The sequence below is a fragment of the Elephantulus edwardii genome, unplaced genomic scaffold (genome assembly GCF_000299155.1).
Source record: "Elephantulus edwardii isolate Elephantulus edwardi_28Jun2011 unplaced genomic scaffold, EleEdw1.0 scaffold00006, whole genome shotgun sequence".
Classification (NCBI taxonomy): domain Eukaryota; kingdom Metazoa; phylum Chordata; class Mammalia; order Macroscelidea; family Macroscelididae; genus Elephantulus; species Elephantulus edwardii.
In genome coordinates, this window is record NW_006399756.1 from 18,930,041 (window position 1) to 18,952,341 (window position 22,301).

At 41.4% G+C, this 22,301-nt stretch overlaps 1 protein-coding gene across 1 annotated transcript in view; it reads left to right on the forward strand.

The window, feature by feature from the left end:
* Positions 1-2,493: 2,493 nt before the first annotated feature.
* The window catches only part of GPAM (glycerol-3-phosphate acyltransferase, mitochondrial), a 34,717-nt gene continuing 14,909 nt past the window's right edge, over positions 2,494-22,301 (forward strand). Inside the window, exons 1-9 of the mRNA XM_006879937.1 lie at positions 2,494-2,618; positions 3,406-3,528; positions 7,856-7,929; positions 12,208-12,321; positions 13,742-13,888; positions 15,647-15,743; positions 16,300-16,436; positions 19,855-19,954; positions 20,729-20,941. Coding sequence (XP_006879999.1) covers positions 2,517-2,618; positions 3,406-3,528; positions 7,856-7,929; positions 12,208-12,321; positions 13,742-13,888; positions 15,647-15,743; positions 16,300-16,436; positions 19,855-19,954; positions 20,729-20,941 — 1,107 coding nt within the window. The 5' untranslated portion in view covers positions 2,494-2,516. The remainder of the gene's footprint in view (positions 2,619-3,405; positions 3,529-7,855; positions 7,930-12,207; positions 12,322-13,741; positions 13,889-15,646; positions 15,744-16,299; positions 16,437-19,854; positions 19,955-20,728; positions 20,942-22,301) is intronic.

Consider the following 22,301-nt stretch of genomic DNA (forward strand, 5'->3'; position numbering starts at 1 on the left):
CCTCGCCCCAGACACGCCCCGGCCCCGCCCCCGGCTTCAGCTTCTGGAGCGCGAGGCCAGCCTGTCCTGCCTCTTCTCCATCCTCGGAGCTCGCTCGCATCCAGTCACTGCGGTGCGCCAGTTGCGTCATCAGGGTGCGACATTGCAGCAGGCGCCGGGTGGCCACTTGGAGTGAGAGCAGCTGCAGCAGCTGAAACTGGAGCGAGTCTGGTTTGTGAGCTGCAGGGGCGGGTGCGGGCGGGCACAGGCTGCAGGAGGCTGCCGGGAGCACGGAGAGTGCCGGGAGCACCGCGACAGGTGCGTGCTCACCCTTCTCCAGGTCGTGGCGGGCTCCTGCACGCGGGGGGTTGCCTGGATCCCCCTTCTCTCCTCCTCTTAGCTGTGCCCCCCTAGACATGGGCCAGCCTCTGGCGGAGTCGGGTCGGGATTGCTGCGTCCCAGGGGAACCTCGGCTGCAGCATGATTGCCCCCTGTGGGAGGGGAAGACAGTCTGATAGACTCTGGCTCTTAAGCGAGACGAGAGGGCATCCCCAGCTCCAGGTCCTGGGGGTATTGTTTTTTGATGTTGAGGCAGTCAAGATGCCTTAAGAGCAGCTGGTGCTGTGTTTGATCCAGTGACAGCTGCCACCACTGGTTGGCCTAACACTCATTGTATGTCAGACCCTTGGCTAGGCGTTTTGTATTATCCAACTCTCTAAATAAATAACCCAGGTGGAGGGGAGAAAAATATTATTATTCCCATTTTCCAGAAGGGTAAACTGAAGCATGGAAGTTAATCAACTTGCCCAAAGTCATGTAGTTTGTAAGTTGTGGCGGATTTATGTAACCTCAGGCATCACCCTTCTGCTCTTGGCCCTTTTAGAACCGTCAGACTGCTCACTACAGCCCACTGTCTGTGTGTGTGTGTGTGTGTGTGTGAGAGAGAGAGAGAGAGAGACTGCTCAATACAGCCCATTTTCTGATTTTGTGTGTGTGTGTGTGTGTGTGTGTTAAATTCTATGACCTTGAGTAACCCGCTGGGGAGGGATGAGTAGCCACAAGTAGACTTCCTATTGGCACAAATCTTTTTTCCCTCCCCTCCTTCCTCCATTACCCCTGCCCCACCGCCTCTCCATATTCATGCAGCAGAGAGCTCCCCCTGCTGTAGGGATATTTTACACTCAAACTCATAGCTGAGTGCTGCAATACCATTTAAAGAATAGAACTTTCAAGCTAGGTACATTGCTTTATAATCTTGCCCTCTCTCCTATTGTATTAAATTGCTACTTATGCTATATTGTAAAAGATGTGTAGTTATGTAGATTATAACGGTTAAATCCTGCAAATCCATACAGGGATTATAAAGAAGTCAGGATACACTATCTAGGGAGCACTATTAATCTGGATGTGACCTTACAGAATAAATTGAGGCCAAATGAAAATTGAGCAAAAGCTAAAAACAGTTCGACAGTAGAGATTATGTTGGGAAGCTTTATATTTTTGTTGAATAGCCTCTTTAAGAATTCATTGTTCGTATACATTTTTCATTAACAGTTAAGGAAGACTTTCTGAATATGGTGAAAATATGAGTCAAAATAGTGTGCTTTTATTTTTGAGCTTTGGATGTGTTAAAAGTATAAACTGTTCTAAATTGTCTAGTATTCTAAATGTTTTAGTCAAAAGGCATCATAAAAATTAAAATTTGTACAATTTGATGGGTGGAGACTGAGGGAAATTGGAAGGATCTATTCTGGAAATCAATGTATTCAACTGTTTTAAATAAACTAGTATAATAAAAAAAGAGAAAAGAAAAAATTAAGAGCTTAATTCAGTTTAGGTGGAAAACTTTAGAAGTTTCCTTATTATCTTTACCCATTTTACAGTGAAAAGCATGCACAATGCAACATTCCTAATACATAATTTTTAAAATCATCTACTTTGTGCACATATATTTTGTTAAATAAGCACAAACCTCCTTTCCATATTAATTTAATACAGTGAAATAATTCTTGATTGTATACCTGAAATAAATCATTGTTTAGACTTGTAATCTCCTGTGTGGTGTCATTTGGTCACTAACCCAAAGCTTTGAGCCTACCCAGAGGTACCTTGGAGTAAAGGCCTGGTGTTCTGCTTCCAAAATTTGTCATTGAAGACCTGTGGAGCACAGTTCTTCTCTGACAGACATGGGGTTGCTATAAATTGGAATCCACTCAAAGGCACTTGGGTTGTTGATAAATACCTCTGCAAATGACTACTAATAGCTGTTTTGTTTTAATCTAGGTTCAGGAACCCAAGGATACAAAAGTTATTCATTTGTCTTTCTCTTTGTACAAGACAATGTAATCACAAATTAGTTTCTATACTTTGATTCAATATTATATGGGAGTCTGCTAGTGTTCTCTTGATACTATGTTATGGAGCAAAATAGTGTAGAAGTCAGAAATCTGAGTTTTGAGATTACCACGCTGGATGCATTTAAATGGGACGTGGTTTGTTTTTTTATAGCACATGATTTGGAAGTTACTCTTTGTGACATGGACGAGTCCGCATTGAACCTTGGTACAATAGACGTTTCTTACCTGCCAAATTCATCTGAATACAGCGTTGGTCGATGTAAGCATGCAAGTGAGGAATGGGTAAGTTGAAGAGCGTGTAAAAGAATTCCATTTCAAGATGTTCATTTTGATACTGTTAATGATGGTTGAAACATTAATTGCAACATAGTAGCAATTAAAGGCTCATAATTACAGAGCCCACAGCAGCTATATTTATGAACTTTAAGAAGATATTTAAGAAATTGTACACATTATATTAGAGAGCTGTGGAGGCCTAGTGCATAGGGAGTTGTGCTGTCAGCCGGATAGGTTGTGCCTCTCTGCCAATTCGAATCCACCAATGGCGGTTGGACAATCTCATGCAATTTACAGCCTTGGGAACTCCCTGGAGGGTCAGTTCTTAGTTGGTTCCCACTTTAGGGCAATAAGGGTTTTTTTAAGTAATGCATCATTCTAATCAGGAAGTAAAAATTGAGCACAAAATTGATACTTGGTAATTATGTTAAAAAGCACAACACTTTTGCATAAGGGGGAGAAAACCAATAATCCAAAATATTACTACTCCTTGCTTTTGAGCAGGGTAATTATGAAAGTTTTTCTCCCCTCAGCATCTAAGTTTCATACATTATTTTAAAAGAAATATGAATTTTGTGGAAGTATTAATTAAAATAGTAAATAAATTGTAGCATGAATCCCATTCAGAAGTCACATGTTTTCTGATATCCCCCAGCCCTATCAGCATAACAAATACATGACATATGTGATTACTATCCTTTGTTTATCAGAAAGTCTTAGTTTTAGCATTCAAATAGACAAAAATACTCTTGCCATTTAGATGATTATGATGATGATTATTTTGATTTACTAGGGTGAGTATAGTTTCAGACCTACTGTCTTCAGATCTGCAACTTTAAAGTGGAAGGAAAGCCTGATGGGCCGGAAGAGGCCCTTTGTCGGCCGATGCTGTTACTCCTGCACACCTCAGAGCTGGGTAAGACTGCTACTGCTTTTGCCTTTCAAGATCAGAGCAAAGTGAGTGACCTGTGCTTCAGACTTTGACTTTGATATGGCACGACATTTACTTTAAGGAAACAGTAGATCTTTCTTTCAGTTAATTTCCAAAGAGTCGGTGGAACCCTATCATGTACCTTCTAGATGTGGCCTTACCTTATATAGCACATAACTTTTAAGATCCCAGCGAGACGAGGGAGAGCCAATTAGACAGAATAAACATTTAAAGCTGTGGCTTTAACTTTGCTCTTCCATTTACTACATTTTGTTCCTAAGGTTCTCTGTTGACTTTGTGGTAGTGAAGGATGTCACTAATATATTAGCATGAAGGTTTAAGAAAAAGATGTGTGTGTTACTTGTGTTTTGATAAAAAAAAAACCAAAACCCCTAGCACCAGTTTTGCAGAGAGTTCCGTATTACCAGATAGATTTGGAGGAAGAGTTGATTAGAGAAAGAGGATGCTTTTTATGGCAGTTGAGAAGATTGACTCTTATGGAGTATCTCTCTCTCATTCTTTGGACTTCCACATTTCTCAGCATGATGTCTTTCTTCAAGAACTCGCCTTTCCTGGCCACATGCGCCAAGTACGGAATGTCTCCTTTGCCTTGAAGGAGCACACTGATTACATTCTATCCAAGACAGACTTGGGATATTGGCCATCCACGGACTATTCAGTAATCTTTGCCAACCCCACATCTCAAAGGTCTTGACTATTCATTGGTCTGCCTTATTCATTGCCCAACTTTCTTTTTTTTTTTTAATTTATTATTTGTGTTTGTGCGTGTACCATCAAATCAGATCTGACTGGTACAGGAGGAGATTGTCCCTCCTTCCCCGGCCGAGCATCTGGTGGATTTGAACCGTGCACCTCTGGGATTGTAGTTGCAGCTCCTTGCCACTAGGCCACCAGAGCTCCCATTGCCCAACTTTCATATGCAGAGGAGGCAAATGAAAATACCTTGCCTTGGATCTGGCACACTTCCCTCTTTAAACTGGCTTTTGCTTTTGCACTTTAGGAGAGATCCTAAACGGCATATCTCCTTAATGTAAGATGCCTCCAATCTTTTCTACACCTAGCATGATACTGCTTATTGATCTAGTGAAGAAGACTTTTGTTTTCTTGATGTTGAGATGTAATCCGTATTGAAGGCTGTAATAGTCTTTGATCTTCTTCAGTAAGTGCTTCAGGTTGTTGATGAGTCTTCCTCCAATCCTGATTCCACATTCCTCTTCATATTTTTGTCCAGCTTCCTGAATTATTTGCTCAGCGTACAGATTGGATAAATATGAAGAAAGAATACAGCTCTGACACACACTTGCCTGATTTTAAACCATGCGGTGTACCCTTGTTTGGTTTGGAAAACTACTTGGTCCATATTTGTGTGTATTATGTGTTCAAGAATCTCCATTCTTCCCAGTCCTGGCCATGACTCATTATGCTCCACGCAGACACAGTCTTTGCATAATCAATAAAACACAAGTGAACATCTTTTTTGGTATTTTCTTCTTTCGGTCAAGGTCCATATGACATCAGCAGTGATAACTCTATTGCCGTGGCCTCTTTTGAATCCAGTTGGGATTTCTGGAAATCTATGTCTATGTATGCTTCCAGATCTTTTGTTTGTTTGTTTGTTTGTTTTTTTATGGAACACTTCTTGCTGATCCTCTCTGTATCGTTCCAATTTTAGTATATGTGCTGCCGTAGCGAGCACTCCAGATGTTTTTTAATACTTGCAAGTATTAAGATATTGGCAAGATTTTGCTTCCATGAGATATTAATGATGTATTTTGAGAGTTTTCAAAAATTTACTCTGTTGGATAACTTTTATTTGAGATGGGGACAAATTTGGATCTCTTCCAGTCTGTTAGCCAGGTCTTCCAGATTTCTTGGCATGGGCTAGTGAGAACATTCAGAGCGCATCTGTTTGCTGAAACACCTTGTTATTCTGTCAGTTCCTACCGTTTTATTTTTTGCCAATGCCTTCAGTGCAGTTTTCACTTCTTCCTTCATTATCATTGGTTCTTGATCATATGCTACTTCTTGAAATGTTTGTGTTAACTAATTGGTTTTGATATAATAACTGTGTACTTATCTGTTCCATCTTTTGATGCTTCCTGTATCATTCGGTATTTTGCTCGTAGAATCCTTCAGTATCACAACTCGAGTCTTCACTTTGTTTTTTTCAATTCTTGCAGCTTGAGAAATGCTGAGCATGTTCTACTCTTGGTTTTCTAACACCAGCTCCTTATGCATTTAGTTAAAATGCTTGGCTTTGTCTTCTTAAGCAGCCTTTGGAAGTCATCTGTTCGTCTCTTTTACTTCACTGTTTCTTCCCTTCATCTTGACCTCTCAATGGTCTGGTGCAAGCTTCAGAGTCTTCTGGCATTTGTTTTGGTCTTTTCCTTTTCTTTTGTCTTTGCAGCCTCTTTTTACTTTCTTTCTTTTTTTTTTAATTTTTATTTTATTATTTCTGTGTGAGTGTACCGTCAAATCAGATCTGACTGGTACAGGAGGAGATTGTCCCTCCTTCCCCGGCAGAGCATCTGGTGGATTCGAACCGTACGCTTCTGGGATTGTAGTTGCAGCTCCTTACCACTAGGCCACCAGAGCTTCCCTTCTTTTTACTTTCTTCATAGACAACATCCTTGATGTCATCCCATAACTCATCTGGTTTTCAACCTTTAGTGTTCAGTGCATCAAATCTATTCTTGGGGTGGTTTTAAAATATTTTGGGATTGACTCAAGGTCACATTTTAGCTGTTGTGGACCCTTTGACTGTTTTGACTGTTGATATTGAGCTTCTTTTTTGACTCTTCCTACAGGCACAGTCAATCTGATTCCAGTGTAGTCTATCACATATAATCCAGTGAGGTCCATTCATATAATCACCATTTATGGTGGTTTTTTTTTTAAAAAAACCCTGTATATTTTCAATTAATAATTATTGATAGTTCTAAATTCTGTCTTTGGTTGGTGAGTAGTATGGAGAAATTCTGCCCTTTAATTGCCTATTACTAATACAAGTTTCCCATTACCTGTGAGAATAGTTTACTGGGCTCTGGGAATTTTCTGTTCACATTTGGCTTGGCGGGAGGTAGGATTCTTAGTATGGGGTGAAAGATTTACTAACATAGGCGAGATTTATATGGAACCCAAGCAGTTTTTGTTAAATGTTCAGATTTGCTCAAGAACATCTTGTTAGAATTATTGTTCCTTTAAAATCGTAAGGGTTTTTTGGTAAGAATTTGGTATTATTGAAGGAATGTGGAAATTGCTAGTCTAGGAGCAAGGCCAGTTTCGATTAAAAGACCAATGGAAATAAAGAGTTAAAGAAAAGGTCATGTGACTTTAAAAAAAATCCAACCTTTCGTCTAATTCTAATTTTGAATATTTAAAAGATGAAAACAACACATTACCTATGTTTTTCATAAGTCCAATAAAAATATGGAGTGAGATAGATGGTGAATATAACAGATAACTGATATTTGCCTAAATATAGTTGCCTGATAAAGTTGAATTTTGCCTTTTTTCAGTAGCTGTTCATTTAAAATAATTTTCACTTGAACATATTTTTACCATAACTTTTATTTGCTACTCTTTCTTGACATCTTATTTTTTTTTTCTCTTTAAAGAGATTTCATGTATCTTTACTCTTTTAGTTGAGGGCCTATATTTTCTCAGCCTTTATTTGTAAGAAGCTTACCTTTCTGCATACCGTGATAAGGCCATACCCTTTGTTTTCAGCAGAGCTCTGATTGGATTATTTTTTTCAGTTACCTGGAAAGAGGCAGGCCATCCATCAGCCATATATTTGGTTGCTAAGTGGGCACTCATTTTAGATAGTGACAGGAGCCTGTTCTTTGGAAAAAGAGCTGGGATTGAATCCGAAACCCTGGCCAGCTTCTTCTTATCTCAGAAACAAGGCTAATAATTATTGTGTGTCAGGATTATTATGGATTTGGTAATCTCTTAATAACTGCGCCATCCGTAGCATAGTCTTTAGCAACACTGAAATCTCCAATGTTCCTGCCAATGACTTAAGTTACCTGTAACTTCCTCTCTTTTTCAGGATGGGATGATAGGTGGGGACGGAAAGGCACTGTTTTCTTTGCAAGGTTTTAAGTATTGATTGTGAATTTGTGATCCTCATGGAAGGCTAAACTGTGCTTGCCAATAAAATAATTTTTCTTTATTGTGAAGCAATGCTGACTTATTTGAAATTTAAGTCATTAAGAACTGGTAACATCAGCTCTTTACCATGAGTCCAGTTGTATGTTTATGTCTCTGTTTATTTTGTTTCACGTAGGAGAAATTTTTCAACCCCAGTATCCCGTCGTTGGGTTTGCGGAATGTTATTTATATCAATGAAAGTCACACAAGGTAAAAAGATATTTCTTATACGTCTAATTAATCTCAAGAGAAATGCTGCATTGTAATAATTCAGCACTCTTGGAGATTAATTTCTCTTACGTCTTAAAGTTAATAGATTATGATAATATGGCATTATTAATAATAGGATATAAGCTACTGACACAAGAGGCTATATGAAAATTATCACCAATAACAGTCACTGGAAGGCCCTTTTACTGTTATTAGCACTGTGATTATTTCGTGCATATTTTCATAATAATGTATATGTCACTTATAACCTCAGTTTATTCATATATTGATTTATCTGATATGTATCTAAATGTGATAAAGATTGATCTGAAGAGAAGTGTGGGTTTGAATGCCTTGTGAATTTCTATGGCTGTTTTATACTTAAAGAAATGTGTAATGGATTTAAACGTGCTTAATAAAGTTACCAAGGCTGCTAATTAAAAGGTCAGCAGATTGAATCCACCAGTCACTCCACAGGAGAAAAATGCAGAGTTGAATATGATTTAAAGTTAAGTAAATTATTAAACAATTTGCAAATCTGTGTTTAGAATACAGAGGTTTTTGTTATGTTGTGTTCTGTCAAGTTGGAACCGACTCATAGCTGATCCTTCAGTAAGTGTTTAGAGTAAGTGACACAGGAGAAGATTGCCCATCTTTCTTCTGCGAAACATCTGGCAAATTCCAACTGTATTCCTTTAGGTTGACAGTGCACTCCATACCACTGAGCCACCAGCGCTCCCTATGGCTGTTTTATACTTAAAGAAATGTATAATGGATTTAAATAGACCTAATTAAGTCTTAGCGCTCTGGTGGCCTAGTGGCAAGAAGCTGCGCTGCAATCCCAAAGGCATTCAGTTCAAGGCCACCAGCTGCTCTGCGGGAGAAGGATGGGCAATCTCCTCCCATGCAAACTGCCTTTGAAAACCCTCGAGAGGGTCAGCTAAGGGTCGAGAGGGTCAGCTAAGGGTCGTGTTCTGCCTCTACAGTACACAGCACCAACAATGAAGTGTTAAGACTGCTAATCTAAAGCGCACCAGTTTGAGTCCTTCCCCAGCCACTCTGCAGAAGGCAGATGAAGAGGTCTGCTCTCATGAAATTAACAGACTTGGAAGCCCTGTGTCGTTATGTGCCGTAGAGTTAGCACCAATGCATAGCTGACCCTCCAGCACCTTTTCAGAGGCTTTAAATTGGATGGAAGGTGATTGCCCATATTTATCCTGCAGAACGATAGTGGAGTTGAACTGCATGCCTTTGGGTTCACAGTGCAGCTCCTTACCACGAGGCCACCAGAGCTCCCTTCGAAGTCCTGCAGGACAGTTCTTTCTTCCTACAGAGTCACAGTCAACTCAGAGTAGCTGGTTTTAAATCTATAGGATATTAGGAAAATGTTTTTCTTTATTAAGAGAAACAGCACTGGTGGCATAGTACAGAGGGAATTGCACTGTTAACCCACAGTCAACAACACCTCCCTGGGAGTTCATACCCCCCGGTGGCCAAAGTGAGAATGATGGCCATTCACTGCCTGTGCCACCGACAGCCTCCAGGAACCCACTGGATGGTCAGCTACAAAGGGGTTCCGTCTTAACAGCAATGAGAGACTGAAAAATACTCTTTAATTGATTACTTACTTAAGAATGCTTTAGAATTCTTATTTCTGAACTCCTACCACATGGAGCTAGGACAGTACACTCCAGAGTGGAAGTAAAGGAGCTTTGCTCTGTGTAAACCAAGAAGAGACAGGAGGAAGCAGAGTAGGAGGGGGTTGTGGATGTGTCTGTGTCTGTGTGGTAAGGAAGAGACTGTAACCGAGCGTGCCCCAGTTCTCATGTTCTAAAAGTGGGTGATTCTGAGAGTGCGTAGAGAGTACACCGAAGTGATTAAAAAGACTTTAAGTTCTCTGGAAAAAACAAAACAAAACATGTCAGAAATCAAATAGGCACACAGTGCGAATCCACCTACTGCTCCACAAGAGAAAATGAGCACTTTGATCCCACGCGATTGACTGCCTCTGAAAACCCACTGGAGGGGCGGATTCAACTTGAGGACACCTAACAGCAACAACAAGTCAAATACTTAAATTTGAATGCTTTCTGGAATGACGTGTCATATTTTGAGGACGTGGTTGGGGCCCTTGAATCATTTTTGCCTTGTTATGATCCCATGGTATAGACTAGAACTGCCCGTAGGCTTTTGTGGGCAGTAGCTTTTCAAAGCAACAGCTCTCTATCCTGTGGAGCAACTGTGGATTTAAACCACACAGACCTTTCAGTCATCAGCTAAGCACTAAAGCGTCTGCACCACGAGGTCGCCTTATTTTGGTAATGTAAGGTCAAAAATGAGAAGTATTGTAACACCTGCATATGTGTTCATTCGGTTTTTATACAACTGAAGTGAACAGACATTTCCCCTTCGCTTTTCTCTATTACCCTTGTCTCATATTCTCTTTTACATTTTAGGGAAAAGGAGGGATTGATTTGTTTAAACCCCACCCCGTTTTGTTTTCATGATTATGATCCTGCTTTTTGTTGTTTACCGCTGAGTTGAGATGAACTCATAGCTGATCCTCCAGCCTGGTAATTTCATAAAGCCTCTCCTGTATGTAAATAGCCATTTTATGTAAAAGACAAAGGGTTTATTTGTTGACTGTGATTGGAGGCTGTTAAAAAAATGCAGCATAAAATATACAGACTGGCAATCTGATACTCCCACTCAAGACAGAAAGCTGCTTCTGCTGTTGAGCTGGCTGCTTTGGCCCTTCTGTGTGTTATATGAGGCAGAGAATAAACACTTACACACACACTCTTTCCGTCTTTTACACACACACTCTTTCCGTCTTTTGTTATAAAGAGTACATTCCAGTAAAAATTCTGAATCTGTTCAGTGAAGGATAAAGTTTAGAATTAAACACACACACACACACACACACACACACACACAGTCTTTCCATCTTTTTTTTTTAATAGAGAACTTGGACTTTGAACATTCCAGTAAAAATTCTGAACCTGTTCACTGAAGGATAAAGCTTAGAATTAAATGCTTGGGCTAAGTTATCAAAGACTTGAAATAAAAGAAAGAAAAGGGGGTAACATGAAGGGAGAGATAAAGGAACAAGTGATTTTATACACATTTCTTTGTTACATTGTTTTTCTTCAATTGAGGGCTTTTGGATCCTCTTAGAATTAAAGTGAATTTTTATTCTACTCTTTATGAGCTTGCAATTGTGGAGGAAATGCTAATAAAGCATTATATAATCAGTACACATGGTTCCCAGTCATAATAGGCCAAGGATCTGGAGCTTTTATTCTGAGATCTGTCTCCGAATCTTCCTTCATCCCCCCAATCCAGGTTCCCCCAAAGGCCAGCTAACTGCTGCAGCAGGGACTGTGCCCTGACCCTTAGGTATGCTGAGCCGTAAAAGGAGAAGTCAGACCCTCCGGCCACATGAAGTTAGTTCACAGATGTCCTGACCATGGGCCAAGTATCCTGAACTTCTCTTAGTTGATCGAGAATTTGAGAGTCAGTGGTTATTCTTCATTTTTTTTTTCCATAGAAAAAATAGACCTTCTTACTAGAAAAATATTTCGGAAATACATGTTTTTATAGCCTCCAGTGTTTAACATATTTGTCATTTTTCATGGCATTCAGGAGCGCTGGCATCTTCTTGGCAATAAGCTGTGCTGCAATCCCGAAGGCATGCAGTCTTAGAGGCCACCAGGGGCTCCTGGAGAAGGGTGGGCATTCTCCTCCCGTGAGATTAACTGCCTCTGAAAACCCACTGCAGGGCAGCTATGAGTCGGTTCTGATGGTACACAACAACAAAAGCAGTAAAATTAGGTCTATTTACTTCTGTTTTTAGATTAGAGCTAGCATTGGGCAGAGCAGCACTGACCAGCTCTAGCACAGAAATTCGAGTTTATATTTCTTTGAGAGCCCATGGAAGGAATTGTGAGTCAGATGATGTGGGTGGTGTACTAGGCTGCTAGGGGGGTTCGCCATGGCAGAAGTTAAAATCTCAGAAATGGATGAAATGAGGCTTGGCTTTCACAGGAGGGTGACCACTGTGCAACGGACACAACTTGTCTTAGATGTTACTGTTGTTGTGTGCTGTTGAGTTGGAACTGACCCATTGCTGACCCTCCAGCTGGTTTTCAGAGGCAAAGAGATTGCCCATTCTTCTCCCGTGGAGCTGCTGGTGGATTCGAACCCTGAGCCTTCGGGATTGTCGCACAGCTAGGGAAGAAAATCCATGGTTCATTCCTCCATCGTTTTATGTTTCAGGCACCGAGGATGGCTTGCGAGACGTCTTTCTTACGTGCTTTTTGTCCAAGAGCGCGATGTCCACAAGGGCATGTTTGCCACCAATGTGGCTGAAAACGTGTTCAACAGCAGCAAGTAAGGGTGGGGATGTCGCGGTGGAGGGGGGCAGGTGGCAGGGATGGGTGCTGGAAGGAAGGGAGGAGGGACCATTCCCGTATTGACTTCGAATTTCTCGGGGACTCTGTCTCAGGATATTTTTGCATTTCCAAGTCATCGTGCTTAGTGGAGCGTCAGTGGGAATGACCCTCAGTGGGATGGTTTAACACAGTAGCTGGAGCAGTGGGCCCAAACAGCCACTTTGTGAAGCTCCCACGCGGCCTGGCAGTTTTCCCTTCTGTATGTATGTAGGCTTGCTATGGGTGGAACCAGCCTGACCTCACCTAACAACAACAAATGCTAAATGCAGAGTTCCAAAGGAAAAGGAGGAGAACAGATGGTTTTGGTTAACAGAGCCTCTCGGGAATAGCAGGCTTTTGTTTTATCAATTAATAATTGACTACGTTTCTATTGAGTGAAAAACACCCGGGAGCTCGGAGATGCAGAGATTGCCTGAGTTCCTTGATAAATTTTACAACATAATACAAATGCTTGGGTTAAAAGAAATGCTGTGCAAAGGGTAGCATACCAGTGTGCTACAGAATTTGTCTTTTTATATTAACAGAGTATTCATTCACTTGTGTGCACTTTGCTACCTTGCACTTTGCTCCATGAGCGAGAGTTACTTGAAACTCCCTTGGATTATTAGATGGGGTTTTTACTTCCTAAAAACCAAACAAAAATCCAGAAAAGAGTCACACAACTTCAAATCTATTTAATATCTTCCAGATATTGGGAATAGTAGTTGGAGTGTCAGGATTGATTGAAAGAAGTTTAACTTTACACTTTCCTTCTTTAAGTCCACTGGAAGATTTATACAATTTGATTAAACCTTCCTTTTATCTCACTGCTTATTGTTTATTGCTGTGTGAAATTGTGCCTTTTTTTAAAAAAATTGCTGGCTAGATTTGGAAAATATTTGTAAATTTTAATCCTGGTCTGATCCCTCCCAAGAAGCTTTGCAGTGAGTTCTTTTAATGGCGTCTCAATGTAAATGAGGTCTTCATAGGAAAAAATCAGACTTTGGCAATAGGTTTTGAAAGCCTCTGAATGATATTTTTAGAGAGATAGTTTATTTTTTCTTTATCTTGTTAAAGTTTCACTATGTGTCCCTCACAGCCAGGGTCCCTTGCACTTTGTTGCCTCCTGCGATTTAGAATTATTAAAAATGTCTTTGGGGTTCCTGAGGGATTCATTGATTTAGGAATATGATATTCATAATATTTAATAGGTACTCAGGAAAAGAGTACTTGAAACTCAAAGCTCTTTTTCTCTTGTTACCACAAATTAAAGGGAAGATACATTTTGTTTTGTGATTTACAGCTGTGGTTTAGAAGATGCTGAAAACAGAATGTAATCTAGAACCAATTACCTTGTCGGTCTCTTCATTTCAAATCAGAGTCCAGGAGGCAATCGCAGAAGTGGCCACTGAGCTAAATCCCGATGGCTCTGCTCAGCAGCAGTCCAAGGCCATGAGTAAAGTGCGGAAGAGGGCCAGAGGGATCCTGCAGGAGATGGTCGCCACCGTCTCCCCAGCCATGATCAGGTACTCGAAGGCGAGATGCTCAGCAAGGGCCATGTTGCTTGGTGGATTCGATCTACTGACCTTTTGCGTTAACAGCCTAGCTCTTAATCCACTATGCCATTAGGACTCCTGCAGAAAAGCAAAAGATAGGGGCTCTACTTCTTTCTTTTTGTACTCCCTTCTGCCTATTGTCAGAAATACATGCCTGAAAACGCCTAAAAATCCATATTAAAATATCTTTCTTCTATTTTTACCTTTTCCCAACACTGTGGGTTTGCCTTCTCTACATTTATTATGTCCTCTTTCACCTGTGACCTTCTAATACTTAGTAGAATGTCAAGCTACCATTAATTGGTACAACTGCCACTCATTTTCCAAAATTGTTTTAGTTCCTTAAGCTGAGCCTTTTTGAACGTGTAGAGTGAACGTGTGACACAGATTCCCAGGTTTCTGTGTTTGAAATTCTGCCATGCTTATGTAAGATGGAAGTCCTAAATGGTTATTTTAAAGAGCCAGGCGGCTTTGAGCAAAGAAAGCTGCTCTATTAGGGAGTTCTGGGGGTGTGGTCTCCAGGGAGTCAGTCCATTGGCTGTGCCCTCCCTCCCTCCTTCCTGCCTGTCACTCCTTCCTGTCCTCTGTCTGTTTCAACATTCTGATGCCAAAATCATCTCCCCTTTCTAAATCCCTCTCACCTCACTATGGTGGGCTCTCAGGGTCCTGTCTCTCTTGGCTGGTTGGGGCAATTGCGGTTATCACTGCAGGCATCCCCACTGCACGCAGAGACCCGTGACCCAGGGCGCACTCACCCATGTCCTGAGAGGGGCTATTTTTCTATCTTGGAGGAATTGTTCGGTTACCTAGGGATTCACTTTTCATTTGCTTCCGCGGTGTAACCTGGCCCGGTAGAGGAAAATGCAGCATTTCAGTCTGGTAAGAAGAAATTTATGTTCACTTTTTCAACTCTACAGTTTACACACAGAAACACGCTGTGAAAGTGCACATGTGCACACACGTGCAATCACACACAGATGCACTTAGATTTCAGATTCAAGGAAAAAAAAGAGGTCACTTATATGAATATGCAAGTGGTCTGTAAGGAAAAACAGGTTTTGCAAGGCCAAATTTATCTACACTCTTGGTTTATAGCAGTTCATTTCTGCTGGCTAAATTACTCTCATTTAACACCTTTGTAAAAGTATCCTTGGAGGTCTTATGTCCTGGGATGAAATTACCTTTGTTTTGCAAATCCGTAAAAGGCACTCCTTCTCATGACTGGTCTCAGAGACTTCGGTGAGCCTTTCTCTTACCCAGGTCTCATCTTAATTCTGTGTGCCTTTTAATCCTAAATCTCTAGTTCCAGAATTGTTAACTTCATTCTTTGGCCTTCCCATATTTGGAGACAAATTCCGAGTAAATGATCCATGCAGAAACAATTATTTTTATGGGTTTATTTAGTCTCTGAATTGATATTTGTTGTAAGTGTTAAAATGCCATCAGTTATTTTTTTCAAATCTTTCTTCTAGCAAGTTATAATCCTTCCTCTCCTGTGAGACTCAAGTTGTACTTATATTTCACTAGTTTTTGTAGTCTCGCAAATCAGATATATTCTTCTTATGTATATCTGTGTTTTAAAGTTGCTTCAAGCTCCCCAGTTATTACTTGGTTGTTGGTTTTATGGTTTTGATGGATTTTTTTTTTTACCCATTGATGACTCTAAAATTAATTCTTAATTGGTAAAAAGAAATAAAAAAAAGTCTCTGTGCATTTCCTTTCGTGCAGACTGACTGGGTGGGTGCTGCTCAAACTGTTCAACAGCTTCTTCTGGAACATCCAGATCCACAAGGGCCAGCTCGAGATGGTTAAAGCTGCAACTGAGGCAAGAATTGCTTTGACTTTGTGTTTACAGAGCGGTCTTACCGTGCTTTTGGAAATCCCTTACGTCCTGTAATGTATCTCAACCCACTTAGAACTCTCCCCATTTGGCTTAACTGCCGTGGCTGTGCGTTAGGGAGAAGTGGGGTGAAGGAGGACCTTCCAGTGCTGTACAGGATTCCTTTTACCTCGCTTCACAGCCACTTGAGAACTCAGGCAGGCTTTAGAGATGAGGACAGAAGGGCTCAGTCCCAACTAACCAGTGACTTGAGGCCTGCCTACCAGACCTCGGGCGTTTTATACATGGAAGGGGCTTCTGCTCCGAAGACCTGGGGTAGGCGGGGAGGCTTCTCTTGACAACAACTCTCTCGCCTCAACTCTTGTTTATTCTTACTTGCTTAATTTTGTTTTAGCTCACTACTTATGAAAGTTAGAGAAGTTTATATTATCAGAAAATGTTTTTAAAAGAATGAGTGATCGATTAGCCCGTGTCTAAAGAGCAAGTTGTGAAACGTGATTTTCATATTTGAATTTGAAATTTGGTGTTTCTCCCCCACTAGATGAATTTGCCGCTTATATTTCTGCCGGTTCACAGATCCCATATTGACTACCTGCTGCTCACGTTCACGCTTTTCTGCCATAACATCAAAGCACCGTACATTGCATCAGGCAACAACCTCAATATCCCCATCTTCAGGTAAGAGCTGCTAATTTTGAACTTTAACGATTGGAAAAGTTCATGTGTGAGTTTTTATTACTTTATCATTATTCTTTTTCTTTTTAAAAATTTTATTCTTTTTGCGTGTGTACTGTCAAATCGGATCTGACTGGTACAGGAGGCAACTGCCCCTCCTTCTCCAGCACAGCATCTGGTAGATTCGAACCACATACCTCTGTGTTTGCCAGTGCAGCTTCTTGCCATTAGGCCACCAGAGCTCCCTTCCTTTATCATTATCCTTTTTGATACATGCTGCTGTGTATATAGTGGCAGCCTGTTTTCTCTGATAAGATAATACGTGTTTGTTTTGGAAAATACAGAAAATCATTGAGACTCCATCTCTTTTTTTTTTCCTTTTTTTATTAATTTTAATAACCATTTACGGAGATTTTGGATTTCCATTCATTCATTGTTGCACTTTTCTCCCTGCCCACCACTCCCCACCAGTTCGCTCCTCTCTTTGAAAAGAAAAAAAAAATTCCTTCATTGGTATACAATTCCCCCCCATCCCTTCCCCCACTCCCACCTCCCACCCCACCCCGCCTCCCCTGCACCGAGTACACGTCTCTATGCAACCTTAGTCCTGGACTCCTGTGTTAACCATAATACTCAGTCATATATCACCTCTAATCTGTTCTTTCCCTCATCTGTTTCAATGCAGTAGACATAGTTTATCCAGTTTCTTCTCATTCTTACCCCAACTCTGATGTCAGTCCCATTCTGTTGTAGAATGCATCTCTTACTGTGTTTTATATGAGGAACTTGGTGAAAGTGGAAACACATAATCTTTATAGTCAATATTTAAGAATCATTGAAAAGATAATTAGACAAAATCAGGCTCAGCTCTGGGGAGGAGGAATCGGGAATGGTGGTGGTATAAAAATAATACTGACACACTTATATTTTTCATCTCATAATTGTTAGAAACAAGCTTGGGAGCAGGAGTGGCATCCACTTCTGAAACAGCTTACCTCCGGAAACTCTACGAACTTGGAGAAATGAAGAAAGTTATAAAAGTGCTCAAGTTTTTTGTTCATAGGGTCGCTATTAGTCGTCTACAACTCAACGACACTTAACAACAATTGCTAGAAACATGCAACTTTAAGACAGTGTTGTGTGCTCCATTTAGAGGACAGTATATGCAACGGCTGGGGGGATGCAGGGACATGATGTGCCCAGGAAATGCCAGGTGCTTTGGTGAGGATCAAACGTAAGATGCAGTAGCACAGGCCAAAGGTGCAAACTGCAAAGATACTGAGAGCTTGATCAAGACAAGAGTTTCATTCTTGTTTTGAGTTTTGAAACCAAGAGTTTGGAGTGGGCCCTCGCTTGGCGAGTGACGTGTTCAGATCTTTTCAACAGATTGTTCTGGAATAGAGGGAGTGAGATAAATTTAAGACTGTATTGCAGTGGTGTGATGAAGAGATAATTGATGCTTATATTAAAGATGTGCAGTAGTGATCTTGGAGAGGAGTACTGAGATTTGAAAATTGACAGTTTAATGTACAGACTTAGGTGCTTCGTGGCAAGAAGCTCTGCTGTAATCCCAAAGGCGAGTGGTTCAAATCCACCAGCTGCTCTGTGGGAGGATGGGCACTCCCTTCCTGTGCGATTAACTGCCTCCGAAAACCCACTGGAGGGTTGGTTCTGACACAACAACAACAACAACAAGGAGTAGTCTAGGTAACGGACTAGGCTTTCAAGCACCTATTTCCTGGAATACTAGGTAGATAGTGGGGCCAGTCACTGATGAATTGATGAGGAACGGAGCCAGAATACTCTTTAGAAGCAAAATTGATGAGACTTCACCTCATATGTTAGACATGTTATCAAGTCTAAAGGGCCCATCCCTAGGGAAGGATTTGCTTGGTAAAGTAGAGAGCCAGAGAAAGGCAGTCGCTCAGTGAGATGGACGGACCCAGTGGCCACACAAGGGGCACACCCTCCGCGGTGATTGTGGGGACAGCACAGGATCGCACGTTTCATGTTCTTTTGTACAGTGAGGTCACTGTGAGTCGGGGCAGACTGGCTCCTTTGACAGCCGCAATAAGAATATTTATGTTGTTTGGGAAATTGAAGTTTCAAACATGAAAGCCTAAAGCATCTTATAGAGAGTAAGAAGAGGAACAATTTGGAGAGCATTTGACAAGGAAGTGAACGGGTGGATTCTGCCGTTGGGACCTCACTGGAGGACAAAATGCATGGACATTTATTATGCTGTGAAATCTGTTTCTCAGCCTAAGGAACTCCTTTCCAAACACCTTGACTAACCAGACTTAAGAGATTGACTGAAGGAAAGCCATTCGTTCCAGTTAACTGATGTTTATGCCTGTGCTTTAGCAAGGGTGAAGAAGCTAGTAGTCCTTGCCCTCACTTAGCTTATCTTCTAATAAGTATTACAAACTGAAAGCTTAACACGGTGTGATATGACCCTTGAGGGAATACTGGCTTTTTTAGGGACAAGAATCTATCTTTACAGTAGTGTCTCTTGGTTTGAGTACAGTAGGAAGCTATGACTTTGAAAGGCTAATTTAAGTATTAGAAAATTTCTACTTCATATCGAAATTCATCAAAAGTACAGAAAGAGGCACAATGTTGTGAAAGTTATTTAATTCTTATGTGTGGTGTAAATGAAGCCAAATTTTGTGTCATGTTGTAGGATGCTATTTGAGCTAGATTTCGGTTTGCCAGCCTGATCCTTGCCTCACAGACACACTCTACGAAATTCCACACATTCATATTGAGTCCGACTCCTAGTTGACTCAGCAGTGAGTTTTCTGAGCCTATAAATCACACAGGAGGAGATTGCTAACATTTCTGCCTTGGAGCTGCCAGTGGGTTCAAACCACTGGAGAGGTACAGACTTTGGATTAGCAGTGCAGCTCCCTAAAGATTAGGCCACCAGAGCTCCCACACTAAGTGATAGTTATTTTACAGAAAGTTCCTGAGAAGCTTTATTAACAGCACGTCCATCCTGTAGTGAATGTGCATGGAGCAGATTTCAGAATGTCTTAACAGGGTCTTGGGACCCTGCATAGGGTTTTCAAATAATTTAGCAGGGGAGATCCATAATCCTCTTGAAGGCTTTACCTTTGCCTTGTCTATACCATACCAACAAACTCCTTCTGAGTTGGAACACATTTAGGAGAACCTCACCATGCAAAGGTCAGTCTAAAGTCAGTGAGTAACGACTATGACTGAGACATGTCAGTAACATGGAGAGTGGACAAATGATCACATGCCACTCGATAGCCCAAACGATAGTGTCGTTTACAAGTATCTGATGACAAATCTCAATGACGAATGTTTTAGGGTGCCTTGGCATTTTAGCTTTTTTTTTTTTAAAAAAAATCTCTGCTTTTCTTGGTAAATAATGAATGCATTTTTAAATTTATAGTACCCTGATCCATAAGCTTGGGGGCTTTTTCATCCGGCGGAGACTGGATGAGACACCAGACGGACGGAAAGATGTTCTGTACAGAGCTTTGTTACATGGGGTATGTGTACTCGCTAATTAGCCTCGTAGCCATTGTACTAGTTATCACAGAAGAAGGGGGAAAAAGGCTCGAGTGGAGAGCTTTTTTTAAAAGACCCAAAACCAAACAACCGTATTAACTGTTGATTTGAATGATTATTCTTTACCTGTGAGTTTGATGACTCTTTTTTTTTTAAATTTATTTAAATTTTTTATTATTATTATTTTGTGTGTACCGTCAAATCAGATCTGACAGGTACAGGAGGAGATTGTCTCTCCTTCTCCAGCAAAGAATCTGGTGGATTCTGATGACTTTTTTGTTAACACCTAAAGCTACCATTGGTGGAATACCTTCTTATTTGTTGTTGTTACTTGCTGTCGAGTCGCTTGCGACTCATAGCGACCCTCTGTACAACAGCCTAACCTCTGCTCTATTCTGTGCCAGTCGCATTGCCTCTGACACACCCATCCCGATTATCCCAGTCACTGAATCAATCCACCTCATAGAGGGTCTTCCCCTCCTGCACTGTCCCTCCACCCTCCCAAGCATGATGTCCTTCTCCAAGGACTGGTCCCTCCTTACAACATGTTCAAAGTATGTCAGACAAAGCCCCAGAATCCTTGCCTCGAAGGAGCAGCCTGGTTTAACCCTCTTAATTTGTTAAATGTTACATCAATATTGAACTTGTACTTTCTTTGTTTGGTTTTTGATTTTCTTACAACGTCGTTTGACTGAGCTCATCTCGAATTGGTTTCCTATTTTCAAGTCACATTTTGTTTTTCCCTTGTAATCTAGCATATCGTTGAACTACTTCGACAGCAGCAGTTCCTGGAGATTTTCCTGGAGGGCACGCGCTCCAGGAGTGGGAAAACCTCTTGTGCTCGGGCAGGCCTCCTGTCGGTGGTGGTCGACACGCTGTCCACAAACACCATCCCCGACATCTTGATTATACCTGTGGGCATCTCCTACGATCGTATAATTGAAGGTCACTACAATGGCGAACAACTGGTAAGAGGACCGACTACCCAAAGCTGTCTTTGTTTTTCCAGTCTTTTATTTTTAGGCCTGTGCTTTTAGAATTAGCAATGATTAAGTTTTATTACTGTCCCTAAGTTTGAGGTGACAAAACAAAACCATACCTGTTCAGGTACCATCTTTGCAATCTCTGCTGTGTTTAAACGCGTTGTTGTAGCCAATGTTTCATTCCTTCTTGTTGAGGCTCTTTCTCTAACCCCCTCCTGGATGTTTCTCTAGGCACTGGCCTCTCCTGAGAATCTTTCAGGGTTGTAGTACATGGAGTTCCTAGAAATCAGCCAACGTAATAGTAACGAACGGAGACGGTGCGATTGGCACAGGACAGAGCAGAGTTTACGGATGTTGTACATAGGGGTCGCTGTGAATCGCAGGCAACTTCACAGCACATAACAACAACAACAACAACAATGGTTACCCATAGTGGACAGTGTTTGCTGGGGCTTCCTGATTAAAACAAACCTGAAGCAGGAGTGGCATCCATCCTGAAATGGCTTGCCTCCAGAAACTCTATGAACAGTGCTCAGGCTTTTCATTCGTAGGGTCGCTATGAGTCCTCTACGACTTGATTGCACCTAACAACAACAACAACAACAACAAGTTTAAGGCACTGTATAAAATGTGGCACAGTGACAATGATGAGTGGCTCTCATCCCATGTCTGTCAACATGACTGGTAGTGCTAACTCTCTTGCACTCTGAGGGTCTCCAAACCAAAAGTACACACTCAGTGCTGTTGAGTCTGTTCCCTGCTCCTCACCCTAAAGGATAAAGCAGAACTACCCCATGAGGTTTCCAAGGATGTCAATGTTTTGGAAGCATGCTGCCACATCTTTCTCCTGCAGAGCACCTCGTGTGTTCATAGCGTCACCTGTTAGGGTCGCAGCCTGGTACTTAACCCCTGCACCACTTGGATTCCTTGTGGAACGAGGGACGTGATTAGATTTCTCAGTATTGGCCTTGATTGAAGGCTTGGGAAATGAATGAACACTGCCCACTGATGCGCACTGTCTGCCGCTAAGTCAGTTCCAACTCAGAGCAAACCCCCTGTCAGGTTTCCAAAGCTGTAAGGCTTTATAAAGGGGCTCTGGTGGCCTACAGGTAGAATTATACTGCCGACCCAAAGGCAGGTGGTTTGAATCTACCACCTGCTACATGGGAAACCGATGGGCAATATGTACCCCTCCATCCCCCTTGCAGTGTACAGGAACTTGCTGGAGGAGGGTCACCTGTGAGTCAGTTCTGACTTGATGGCAATGGGGAAAAGAAAGAGATGTCTTCATAGGAAGAGACTGTTCCTCTTTCTCCCAGAAGTGACTGGTGGATTCAAAATGCCG